This window comes from Eleutherodactylus coqui, chromosome 8 (assembly GCF_035609145.1).
Source record: "Eleutherodactylus coqui strain aEleCoq1 chromosome 8, aEleCoq1.hap1, whole genome shotgun sequence".
NCBI lineage: Eukaryota > Metazoa > Chordata > Amphibia > Anura > Eleutherodactylidae > Eleutherodactylus > Eleutherodactylus coqui.
The window spans coordinates 142,438,955-142,452,661 of NC_089844.1; the positions used below are offsets into that span (position 1 = coordinate 142,438,955).

Below are 13,707 nucleotides of genomic sequence, written 5' to 3' on the forward strand. Positions count from 1 at the left end.
GTTTGTTTGGTACATTTACTTAGAACTAGGTTTGGTAGATGTTAGTATGGCGTAGATGGATCTAGGCATGGGTTGGGGACTAGATTGAGTTATGGCTTCAGTATAATTTGATTTAATCTTGGAGCTTTCTTGATATGGTTTAATAAAACATCCTATGATTTAATAGGATCATCTTGAGAAGTAGAAAGATAATTGATATGATTTCAGTAGACTTTGGTATGGTTTAGTTGGATCTTGTTAGGATTTTTGTGGAATTTGGTACATAAAAGTGCGGTTTTGGAGGATCTTGTGGGTAGGTTTGGGCAGGAATTCAGACAGATGCAAACATGGTTTGAGTAGTGGGAGTAATCTAATTATAGTATGGATCTTGTTATAATATGTTATGGGATGGGTGGATCTGTTGGACATTTTAGAAATTCGATGGCCCAATCATTTCATCTGAAAAATTCAACAACGTATGGTGGATTCTTCCCACAGCACATCCACATGTCCAAACACAGAACACAAAGTTATCAAATGAAAGCATGTATTACAATGATTAAATACCTGAACTCCCAAAATACCAAAGATAATGAAAAACGCGCAGCAGATAAGGACAATATTTCCGATTGGTCGAAGAGAGGAAATTAATGTCTCCACCACTAGTTTCAGCCCTGGTGCTCTGCTGATGACCCTGAAGTAAAGACATAAAGAGAAGAAGGTCAGAACCAAAACTCCAAAGAGAAATCCCAAGGCAGATTTCACTTTAGATGACAAAATCAGAGAACACAGTGGAATAATTACTTATAATTTATGATATTTTTGACTTTTTTTTGTTGAATGTGTTAATGCAGATTCTGCTTTCTCCGCTCTTGACTGTTTATGTCTGGTCTCCTTGCATAGAGTCCCACATGTTATTTCCATCCACCGCCAATGTGAGTATCCGTCTTGAACTGTCGGCCTCTGTGGACTTGAGGAATCTGTTTGCGAACAAACATTGTAACGAGTCCCTGAGTCTCTGTTTCTCTCCCGGGAGCTGAGAGGTCACCAAACAATTCCAGAGCTTTATCTTTTTTGCCAACTTATTCTAGCTCACTGCTCACATCCTTTAATAAAACCGCAGATGACTGAGAGAAAATGCAAGTCCTAACCTGCTGAAATCAGGAGATGGGAAAGAGCTGCTATTATTAACCTCATCTTGTCTTCCCATGGAGATAAACAGACTTTTCCTACAGTCGTATAGGCCGTATAGGCTCTCATGGCTAATAAAGGCCCTACATTTATACAATTCGTGTTGTTTTACTTGTTTCCATGAAAATAAATGCAATCTAAAAATGAATTCTATAAAAACAATTCTTAAAGGGGTTGTCCAGGAAAGTGAAATGCTTACCCGGACCTGGGGTGCAGAAACCATGACTTCCTGTCCTGTTCTGACATTCGGTCACATGGTATGGACCACTCGGTGCACATCACAGGGGGTTGGCTGTTCAGCTCATCAAGCTGGTAACCTACTCTGTTATGTCTGATGCCAAGACAGCGAAGGGGGCTAGCTTAATTATTTAAATGAGACAGGCTGCAAGCTCCCTGTGGTCACATGACAAGCACAGAAATGGTCCATACCATTTAACCTGGTGTTAGAACCAGACCAGAAGTGGAGGTTCCAACATTGCAAGTCTGAGTAACCCCTTTAAGTAGCAACTCCCTAATATAATGCTATAAAATTGTAATTAAGGCCTTTGGTTACTGGGGCCATTTATTAAAAGTTTTTCCAGGTCTGTAATATTGATTGTCTATCCTTGGAATAGCGCATTAATATCTGAACAGCAGGGGATCCATCTTGCAGCCCCAAGTAGCTGAATGAATCAGCCACTTGCAGTCAATTGATGTAAATCAAAGTTGCAGTACCAGACATAGCCACAACCGAATGTATGGTGCTGTGCCTCAGTTAACAATGATCAGTTTAATGGCGTACCCTAGGGCCCAATGCATATGGGCGTATTTGCATTGCAGAATCCGGAGGGGGCATCCGCCTTCGGATTCCGCAGCAAATACTACCCATAGACATGCTATAGAAAATTGCTTTTTCCTGTCCATGAGCAGAAATGAATTGTGATTTTCTGCTCGCAGAGGGAAAATCGCAGCATGCTCTATTTCAGCGAGGATTCCGCATGGACAGCTTCCATTGAAGTCAATATAAGCCATGCCATCCGCAGCCTGTTCGCAGCTGTCACTGTGAATGGCTGCAGAATCTGCGTCTTTGCTTGGTGTCTGTTTCCAAAAGCAACCAGCAAAATTTTCAAATCACGTATGGTATATATATATATATGGAGAAATTAGAATAAACCGAAATCAGTCCAAATACTAGAAAAGCTGATACTCAACCCTCCACTGGTTAGTGCAGTCTTGATAGTTGAGGAGTTCACGCCAATTATCTGCTAGCTGACCCTTGACAAGCCCCGTTAGACATAATTTATAATTTCTTGGAAGAATTAGCAGCACATATATTTTAGAACGGGAGATCCGACTCTGGGCGGCGTTTGTGGAAGCCTGGAAAAATACTGCCATCCCTGCTTACAAATTACATTAATGTAATACCGAGATATTCTTGTTGGCAAGCATATTCTGCCCTTGACAATAAAATTATATTCATTTATGTCAAAATACCGCGCCAGGCTGAACAATCCTATTAGAGGAGGAGAGCCCATGCCAAGACAGTGAGAAGACTAAGCAACATCTGATTAGGGTGTGTATAGATTTGAATGCAGAAAATCTGCAACTTTTTTTCAAGCAGTGTCAATCAGATGGATTGCAGCAGTATGGAAACCCAAACCTGGTAACTTGCCCTCATTCCACTTCTCTAGAACCAGAATACTTAGTGATAATAGAAGTCAGTGCTGAACTATGGCTATGGTGCTATTTGGGCAATGAAGCCACATCTCCCCTCCCAAGATTCATTAGGGTTCAGACCAGGAATATAAAATCCTCATCAGGCTATAAGTTTCTGAGCTACTACTTAGTGAAACAGACACAGACCAAGTCTCTAATGGAGATCTGGAAGTGTCCCTCACTATTGGCTTTTAACCTCATTCTTAAACCTATCATGAGGACACATTCCTATTCAGGTCACAATAAATTTGGTGAAAGCCCCTGGACACAACTTTGGTGGTTTATGAAGCCAGTGATTCTCTTAAACTTCAAGAAAAAGTACCCCATCCATGTGAATCCACTTATTGGCTAGACAGAATTACCAAGCAGCCATAAGCAGGTCCAATAAGTTGAGGTCCAAGAGGTGAGTCCCAGAAGTTGAGTTACAAGAGGTGAACAAAGAATATGGTAGACTATCCATTAAAATGGTTACTGCCAGAGCGTAACTTGAAAATCTTATTTAAAGGGTCATTAAATTAAATTGATATATAGATAAATATGATATATATTTGGTGGTGGAGTTCGTCAGGTGGTGGAGGCTACAGGTATGCCCCCCCTATACCCCAGCCCTCAGTAGATAACATGATTTACAAACTTGCTAGTTTATGACCCTGTACCTCAATGGTCGTAGGGTTCGCAGAAGCCTTAAAACCCTCAGAATCCCCAAAATCTTGGCTCCTCCAGCTGATGCTAAGGACACAATGATATCAATGATGGATACAAACACCAGGACTCCATCCAGCACATTCCAGCTACTCTGAAGATAAGCATGTTCTCCGGAGAAGAAACCCAAAGCGACCACCTGAGAAAGAGAAGAGGCCGTCAGAAGACAAAGAAACACAAGAACTGATGGACAATGTAAGGAATCTACATTACCTTAATGGTCATCTCCACAACAAAGATTGCCGTAAAGATGTAATTGGAAACGCTCAGGAAAATCCGCTCCTTTGTAAATAAAACAATGTATGAAAGAAAAGGATGAGATGACAGTTATTGCACTCTGTACTCTCTAATTCTCTAATTATCTAACATTTCATTATTCCACCTAGGACGAGAAGGAACATAATGAAACTAATTTTCCGACATTCTCTGCTCAATTTCCAGTGATTCCTCTCATTATTATTAATCATTAGATACAGCCAATATCACTGAGCTGAATTTATAATGTGTCCACGTTCTCAACACCAAATTATGCAGCAATAACAAATCTTTGCATAACAAGTATGTATAAGGAACTACTCGGACAGCCAACTCAAGTCAAGAAGACCACATCCCGCCTGGACACCTGGGTCTATTACGTAGTCACCTTACCATGCTGTTTGAGTCGATATCCGGCCTCTCTAAGGCTATGGTAATGCAGTTCAAGAAGATAAAGACGAGAACCACGTGGTCAAACATCTTATGGGCAATAACCTTTTGGCACATCATACGGAACCTGGCCAAAAAAGAGGACATGTTAATATAAGCTGTCTTCTAGGGCGGTGAAGGGCATTGTTCTATACTGTACTATAGTGTAGGTTGGTGGTATTGTGTGAGGTGATGCAACCACTGGTTGTACATTAGTATAAAGCAAACACATATACGGTATATGAAATACAAGATATTTACAACTGTTCATGAAGAGATAACTAATATGGAGGGAGGGTCGCAGAGGGTACCTGAGGCTTCACAGATGTCTTGGAACCTGAGGCTGCCCAGATGTCTTGGTACTTGAGGCTTTACAGATGTCTTGGCACCTGAGACTGCACAGATGCCCTGGTACCTGAGGCTTGTGACCACCATGAATCTTAAAATTTTATTTACACATTGTATAGCAATTGCATTAGATTAGTTTATGTCATTTGGTTATGTCGCTTGGTAAAATCTGAGCAGTGTATACCAGTATTCACATAGTTATTGTGTGGCGCTACAACCTAAGGCCCGCATACACCTTAGTGATTAGCTGCCAAAGCTGGTAATGGTGAGGCCAGAGAGTTCTCTGTCATGCATGGGATTGCTCAATGTATCCCCGACAGCTAATGTTGGGGAAAAGAAGAATTGGGGACATTGAATTTCAATGCCTGATCTTTTTGTTTCCCAGGATATAATCTGCCAGCAGAGCTGTCTACCAGCAACTTACCTCCCTAAATACATGAATGCTCAGATAAGCCAAACATTCATGTGTATGGGGGTGCCAGAAAAAAAGAGCTGTTGGCCAAATGATTATTGGGCTGACAACTGCTGAAGGTGTGTGGGCACCATTAGGCACTCTACGGTATATTGCTTTTTCACCCATAAACAGTACCACGCCAGGGCATCATCCATTGTAAAACCATGACACTGGGGATAATTATGTCAGTGATAGTTGGCATACTGATGGACACAGTTGGTGAAAAAAGAATTGGCGTCATAAAGTGGAGCTGCGATAAAAGACACTCTAACTGACAATGGAGATAAAGTTGGTCATTGTGTAAGACAGAGTTTTCATGGTAAGGACATTCGTGTTGCACACAGCAGTAGATGCAGTTGATGGTGTTTATGGAGATGGGCGGCTGGTGTGAATGGAACTTCTGTTATACACTGAGATGTAGGTAATAGGGATCATATATGTCTATGCGGTCAAGAAGGTGGAGACAAATAGGACTGATGTTCAAGATGGAAAGAAATGATGGATATAAGATGGTGAGACTAGGTCATGTTTAGAAGACCGTTTATGGACTCTTTAGACAACTCTTACTGGTTTTGAGGAGCGAACATGTAAAGTGACCAATCTTCATGGGTCTTGCACCACTTGGGCTTGTAAGGCTCTAAGATCTTGCGTAGACGAAAACAGTAACTCTGCAACCATAAAAGATAACAGGCAATGAGAACCACAAATATCCCTCTCACGTGTGGAATTATAATACAGGGTGTAGTCAAAAAGCTGGATCCAGTGCTATGTCTCAATATTTGTGTCCTATATTGAAATAATAATAGTGTATTTGAATAGGAAAACATGGATGCACTACATGACGTTCGGTGCACAGGTCCCTGGGGACCTCAGAACATGGCTTTCAATTTTGTGTTGTGGCACCTGTTAGAGAAAGAGTAAAACCTAATTATTTGAAGTGGCCTCCTTCTGCTACGATACATGTATGGAGCAGTCGTTGGACCTTTGTTCATTCTAGGGACTCTCAACATGGATTGGTACCAGAATCTCCTGCAGATGACGGTGGATGACTTCCTAGATGATCTGCCCCTATCATAGCAGAAGGAGGCCTTTTGAGAACACTTTCCTTACTTCGGTCATAACAGGGATCTCATGTGACTTAGATGCAGAAAGCAGATTTCTGCTTCTCCCGTGCTACTCTTTAGCTTTGCGATTGGGTTTTACTCTCTACAGGGGCCACAATACAAAATTGAAATCTATGTTCTGGGGGGTCCATGTGCCATACCATTGTGTAGCGCATCCAAGCCTTCCTATTCAAGTATGCTAGTGTTCTTTTAATACAGGACACCCGTATTGGGATATAGCACTGGATCAATATTTTTGACTACACCCTGTATAGTTTAGTACAAGAGATGGTAATAGCTATAGAGTGGTGCAGAGGTAGTGGTAGTCCGTCTGCCATGTAAGAAGACATTATTGCATCCTGTCACAGTTTTTGCATTGGGACCAAGGAGCTACAACCGCAAGTCCCAACCTTGTCAGGCACACCAAGAGAAAATGACAGGAAGAGACTTTAAATATTCAGACCGTGTATAAGACTATCAAAAGGAAGAGTAATCGGAGACAGAATTAAAAAATCTCAGCTCTCATTATTATAACATTGTGATTAATTAGCGGAATGTGATGTAACTGAGAAATAAAACTTAATTGCGCTGTATTTCCTGTAACGGAAAATTCAATGAGTATTAATTAGTTGCTGGGTTACTGCAGCGCTAAGCACACTATGGAAGGATTAAAACAATGACTGTATATTACTCGACATATTCCTCTTCCCAGACGAACCATTAGCGAAGAAGTAATTAACAATGCTGTGCTTAGATAAGGCTGTCTGCCTTGAATGCGTCATGTCACTGGTGGAGCACACACGACCATAAGATTCACTGCCCCAACTTAGAATGTATAAGGACTCACATCTTCAAGGTCATCCTCGTAGTCCACAGGTTCTTCCTTGTGCTTGTCCACTCTCACAAACAGATCACTGGGCACATGCATCATTTTTCCATTGCAATCTTGGTAGTCTGCTGGTACCATGGCCAAAGGGCTAACACTAAGTGAATGTCGTAAGGTGGGGACTTGTAGGAGCTCTGGAATTTCCAAAGAGCCCCGAGTGTCCAGAGATCCTGCCCGGCGATGGAGGGATATCCTGCCCACCGAGGTGGACTTGCAGTCATCGGAATCCTCATCGGTGCTACCCTTTCCCTCCCCGGAGAGAAGAGACTCTCTTTCTCCTGTTTGACTCTTCTTTTTGATGCTTGGTGCCCGACCCAGGCTGTTCCAGCTGGAGCGACGGCTTCCCCAGTTGCTATAAGTGCCCCAAGGTGCACATGGGGAGCTTCGGACACTGGCCTGCAGGGAGTAAAGAAATAACAAGAATTGACATTATTTTTGCACATCCTACATCCAGTTTGCCACAATCTACTTAGCAGCGTTATGGTTGCAATACCATTATTTATCTTGACTTTGGTCAAAAAATGTCTCAAGAACTTCCACAAAGAGGGAACTGCAACCACATTATCGTTTATGACCGCAATGTGGGGATATATACTATGTTGACAAAAGAATGGAGACCCACCAGAGACTTCTGATCACAGACCGATGGATCCATAGACACATTGCTTCCCCTTCTCGAATCCACAAACGTGTGTACGGAGTCCATGCATGGAGAACTCTTTGGTGTGGGCATGGGTGTGGCTGCTGTGCGCATGATGATGGGAGGGGGCATTGCACAGCGAGGATCCAGGTGACCATTAGGGGTCACTGCCAGTGAATACATCTTCAGCTCTGTAGGAGAGGGCATAACAGGGGTGGACTAGTTCAAAGAGAATAGTCAACACTGATACATTGTAACAAAGTGCAACTGTGTGAACAGGAACTCTGAATGAAGCAGTTAAAGCTTCCATTTACTGACAGCAGAAAGCTGTTAATGTGGATTAAAACAGTATATATATTAGAAAGACCCCCAAGAACGGGGAGTTGCAGAAATCCCCACATGAATAGAGTACCATTTGTGCATGTATGCTGCCACTCCATTCATTTCAATGTGAGTACCGGAGACGGCCTTGAATATAGCGGCAGCATGTATGCATGTCCACTGCTCCATTCTTGTGGGGACTTTCCTTACCCAATTTTCGGGATCAGTGGTGGTCCCAGTGGTGGCCAGACCCCACCAACTAGAAAGTTATCTCCTATCCTGTGGATAGGGTATAACTTTTTTTTGGCCCAACCCCTTTGATTACCCAAATTAGACTTTTTTTTGGTACTGAAGCCAATCCATTTCCTTAACGATGTAGGTTCCTATATAATGTCCTCACCTGTAGCTCGCAGATCCTTTAGCTTTTCTAAATCTTCATCAAAATTGGCGGAGACTTTGTCCTCGTCGATGTCTGACCTTGTGGCATCCCCCTGGCAGGCAGATATAAGGATGAGTGATGGGATCATATAATAGATGGGCTCGCTTGACATCTGACAAGAACAACACAGATCTCACTTCTGCTGCGTCTGCAGGTTCTGCAGTTTTATCTCCATCTGATGGATGAAATGTCTCTAATCTGTTTTGCACAGTCCTGCCGGTTCTGAGATTAACTGTGTAGAGTGTTAGCGATAAGTCCTGCGCTACCTTATCCAATCCATGGTAATAGATATTTACGAACGAACCTGCCAGAGGCCTCACTGGTAGATATACTATATATATATATATATATATATATATATATATATATGCGCACACAGATGTGATCTTTGGGGGTTCACAAACTTTTGGCCCCGTGCTATATATTATACTATAATTTTTATATTTCGTATATTTTTATATTGCAAGTTATATTTTCTGTAATTCAGAACAGCCATCATCTGTTGAGCTGATATTCAATGTTATATACCCATTTGCCCTTCAGTTATGTAGGTACAGATAGGACTGTCTCCTCGTTTTTGTTTTATGTACAGATGGCGCTGCCTACTTCTCTCTTCTTCCAAATAATATAGGCACAGGCAGTACTACTTCCTTGCCTCTTCTAATGAATGAGGTAAAAACAGATAGCACTGCCACTCTGTATCTTTCTGTAAATGATGTGGACAAAAACAGTACTGCTTTCCAGTCTCTTCTTGAAAATAATGCAGACACAGATAGTACTGCCTTCCTGTCTCTCCCTGTGAAAGATGTTGATACAGCTATTACTACTTTCCTGTCTCTCCCTAAAAATGATGTAGGTAAAGATAGTACCAACTGTACCTTCATGTCTCTAAATGATGTAGACACAGACAGTGCTACTTCCCTGTCTCTCCCTGTAAATTTTGTAGGTACATATAATATCATCTCTCTGTCTCTTCATCTAAATGATGTAAACACAGATAGTACTGCCTGTCTGTCTCTTTCTGTAAATAGCGAAGGCACAGATAGTACTGCCTTCTTGTCTCTTCCTCTAACTGATGTAGCCACATCCAGTACTTCCTCCGTATATCTCTCTGTAAATCATGGAGGTAAAGATAGTACTGGTTTCCATTTAGACATCACTAAGAAATGATTAGAAGAACTCCATGATAGAAAAACTAGTAAAAAATATATATGGCTACTAGAGATGAGCGAGTATACTCGCTAAGGCACATTACTCGAGCGAGTAGTGCCTTAGCCGAGTATCTCCCCGCTCGTCTCTAAAGATTCGGGGACCGGCGCGGGTGAAAGGTGAGTTGCGGCGAGGAGCGGGGGGGGGGGGGGGGGGGGGGGAGAGAGAGGGAGGGAGAGATCTCCCCTCCGTTCCTCCCCGCTCTCCCCCGCCGCTCCCCACTTCCCGCCGGCCCCCGAATCTTTAGAGTCGAGCGGGGAGATACTCGGCTAAGGCACTACTCGCTCGAGTAATGTGCCTTACCGAGTATACTCGCTCATCTCTAATGGCTACCAAACAACAAACTGTAATTCACAGAATTAGGCATGGAAGCTGCAGCACCCAAATCCTATATTTTATGATTAAATGTAGAACAAAGGAAACTTTATTAACAAAAACAAAAAAATCTAAATCCACCTCCCTGCTTTAATTGTTCAGTTACTTATCTCCTAATGTAATTTTTCAATGAACTGGTGTAGTAATGCATCACGTACTACAGTCCATTACGTTATTACATCCATACAATGACTTTATCTTTTTTGGACATTTACACTAATTTGATGCTTGAAGTGCCCGGCTGTTGAGGGGACTACGAGCGATTTATCATGCTAATGTAGGTTCCTTCTGTGATCTTGTAAAAACTTCACAAAATTGATGATCAATTTGATGAGTAAACGATTTTTTTTAATTAGACGAAGACTTGGGTGATGTTAACGAGGTGCTAAAGTCGGTCTAATACCCCCTTACTCCTTCCCTAAGCTTCAAGGTTATTTCGAGACTTAGATCATCACTTGGCAAATTCCTCCTGGTTAGCAGAAAAATGAGAATAGTCAGCATTGTAGGAGGGGGGCCGAGGGGAGAGGGGCTTCATTTCCTGGAAGTCTTGTCAGTTTTATTATCCATTTCAAGCTCCATTTCGGGCCCATAACTCACAAAGTAGTCAGACTGTGCCAGACGCTCTTATCATGTACATGTAGATTATGGCATTACAGTGACATGGATATATCATGCCCGCTTAATGCTCTTGACTTTATCTTCAGACAAAGTCCTGAATAGAAGCCTTCTCCTCCTTCTCAACACATCTTCCTACTGCGCGCTATCTACAACTATCCATATCTACTTATCTTGTATCACTCTAATGAAAAAGCAGCTTATAGTACAAATGTATATGCCAGAAATATCTGTAGCCCCTCGTAATCATGTGGACTTCTGTAAGATGTGTAGAGGAAGCCATACCGTAAAGCTCATCATTGTAGCTATATCACAAAAAGTCACTCAATAGGAATGAAAACGTTGGTTAGGTCCTAAAAATGTCTGCCTCTATGTACAGTACTAACTAGACCTACTGAAAGCAGAACATTAAGGCTACCTCTGCCTGGAAACCTTCCACCAGAATGGCCACCAAGAGGTTAAATAGAACATAATTTCCGAAAGTCATCAGAGCTACAAAGTAAAGAGCTGCCCAGGATGAAGTGGAGGCCATTCCATTATACAGGACCATGTTCCAGTCTTCCTGGGTAAGGATCTAAGAAATAACAAAGAAAATGAGATAAAACATCACAAAGATGAGAGAATTGAGTCATCGCCCTTTGTAACACATGAAGAGGGAGCATACCACCAAATATTGTTATAGAGGAATTTGGGTTCACAGAGGCAACTACTTCTTGAGCATAGGGGGCAGTATTAGAGTAGTCATATACTTGTACATAGGGGGCAGTATTAGAGTAGTTATATACTTGTACATAGGGGGGCAGTATTATAGTAGTTATATTCTTGTACATAGGGGGCAGTATTATAGTAGTTATATTCTTGTACATAGGGGGGCAGTATTATAGTAGTTATATTCTTGTACATAGGAGCAGTATTATAGTAGTTATATTCTTGTACATGGGAGCAGTATTATATTAGTTCTATTCTTGTACATAGGGGGCAGTATTATAGTAGTTATATTCTTGTACATAGGGGGCAGTATTATAGTAGTTATATTCTGGTACATAGGGACAGTATTATAGTAGTTATATTCTTGTACATAGGGAGCAGTATTATAGTAGTTATATTCTTGTACATAGCGGGCAGTATTATAGTAGATATATTCTTGTACATAGGGGGCAGTATTATAGTAGTTATATTCTTGTACATAGGAGTAGTATTATATTAGTTATATTCTTGTACATAGGGGGCAGTATTATAGTAGTTATATTCTTGTACATAGGGGGCAGTATTATAGTAGTTATATTTTTGTACATGGGGAGCAGTATTATAGTAGTTATATTCTTGTACATAGTAGGCAGTACAATAGTAGTTATATCCTTGTACATAGGAGGCAGTATTATAGTAGTTATATTCTTGTACATAGGAGTAGTATTATATTAGTTATATTCTTGTATATAGGGGGCAGTATTATAGTAGTTATATCCTTGTACATAGGGGGCAGTATTATAGTAGTTATATTCTTGTACATAGGGGCAGTATTATAGTAGTTCTATTCTTGTACATAGGGGGCAGTATTATAGTAGTTATATTCTTGTACATAGGGGGCAGTATTATAGTAGTTATATTCTGGTACATAGGGGGCAGTATTATAGTAGTTATATTCTTGTACATAGGGGACAGTATTATAGTAGTTATATTTTTGTACATGGGGAGCAGTATTATACTAGTTATATTCTTGTACATAGTAGGCAGTACAATAGTAGTTCTATCCTTGTACATAGGGGGCAGTATTATAGTAGTTATATTCTTGTACATAGGGGGCAGTATTATAGTAGTTATATGCTTGTACATAGGAGGCAGTATTATAATATTTATATTCTTGTACATATGAGGCAGTATGAGAGTAGTTATATATTTGTACATAGGGAGCCGTATTGTAGTAGTTATATTCTTGTACATAGGGGGCAGTATTATAGTAGTTCTATTCTTGTACATAGGGGGCAGTATTATAGTAGTTATATTCTTGTACATAGGAAGCAGTATTATAGTAGTTATATTCTTGTACATAGGGGGCAGTATTATAGTAGTTATATTCTTGTACATAGGGGACAGTATTATAGTAGTTATATTTTTGTACATGGGGAGCAGTATTATAGTAGTTATATTCTTGTACATAGTAGGCAGTACAATAGTAGTTCTATCCTTGTACATAGGGGGCAGTATTATAGTAGTTATATTCTTGTACATAGGGGGCAGTATTATAGTAGTTATATGCTTGTACATAGGAGGCAGTATTATAATATTTATATTCTTGTACATATGAGGCAGTATGAGAGTAGTTATATATTTGTACATAGGGAGCCGTATTGTAGTAGTTATATTCTTGTACATAGGGGGCAGTATTATAGTAGTTATAGTCTTGCACATAAAGGTATTACAGTAGTTATATTCTTGTACAAAGGGTGCAATATTATAGAAGCTACATTTTTGTACATAGGGGGCAATATTATAGTGGTTATATTCTTGTACATAGGGGCAGTATTATAGCAGTTATATTCTTGTACATACGGGGCAGTATTATAGCAGTTCGATTCTTCTACATAGAAGGGCATTATTATAGTAGTTATATTCTTTTACATAGGGAGCAGTATTATGGTAGTTATATTCTTGTACATAGGGGGCAGTATTATAGTAGTTTTATTCATGAACATAGGGGGCAGTATTATAGTAGTTATACTCTTGTACATAGGGGACAGTATTGTAGTAGTTATAGTCTTGTAAATAGGGGGACAGTATTATCGTAGTTATATTCTTGTACTTAGGGGGCAGTATTATAGTAGTTATATTCCTGTACATAGAGAGCAGTATTATAGTAGTTATATTCTTGTACATAGGAGGCAATAAATTAGTAGTTATATTCTTGAACATAGGAGGCAGTATTATAGTAGTTATATTCTTCTACATAGGAGAAGTATTATAGTAGTTGTATTTTTGTACATTGTGGCAGTATTATAGTAGTTATATTCTTGTACATAGGGGGCAGTATTATAGTAGTTAAATTTTTGTACATAGGGGCAGTATTAT

General features: G+C 40.4%; 1 protein-coding gene across 4 annotated transcripts in view; it reads right to left on the reverse strand.

The window, feature by feature from the left end:
• Window positions 1–13,707, reverse strand: part of CACNA1H (calcium voltage-gated channel subunit alpha1 H) — a 490,224-nt gene that overhangs the window by 69,679 nt on the left and 406,838 nt on the right. For all 4 annotated transcript variants that reach the window (XM_066576606.1, XM_066576607.1, XM_066576605.1 and 1 more), the window contains exons 14-22: window positions 11,060–11,215; window positions 8,404–8,494; window positions 7,665–7,873; window positions 7,004–7,438; window positions 5,621–5,721; window positions 4,216–4,339; window positions 3,781–3,849; window positions 3,522–3,706; window positions 547–673 (exon numbers count right to left, since the gene is read on the reverse strand). In XM_066576606.1, the coding sequence (XP_066432703.1) occupies window positions 547–673; window positions 3,522–3,706; window positions 3,781–3,849; window positions 4,216–4,339; window positions 5,621–5,721; window positions 7,004–7,438; window positions 7,665–7,873; window positions 8,404–8,494; window positions 11,060–11,215 (1,497 nt within the window). The remainder of the gene's footprint in view (window positions 1–546; window positions 674–3,521; window positions 3,707–3,780; window positions 3,850–4,215; window positions 4,340–5,620; window positions 5,722–7,003; window positions 7,439–7,664; window positions 7,874–8,403; window positions 8,495–11,059; window positions 11,216–13,707) is intronic.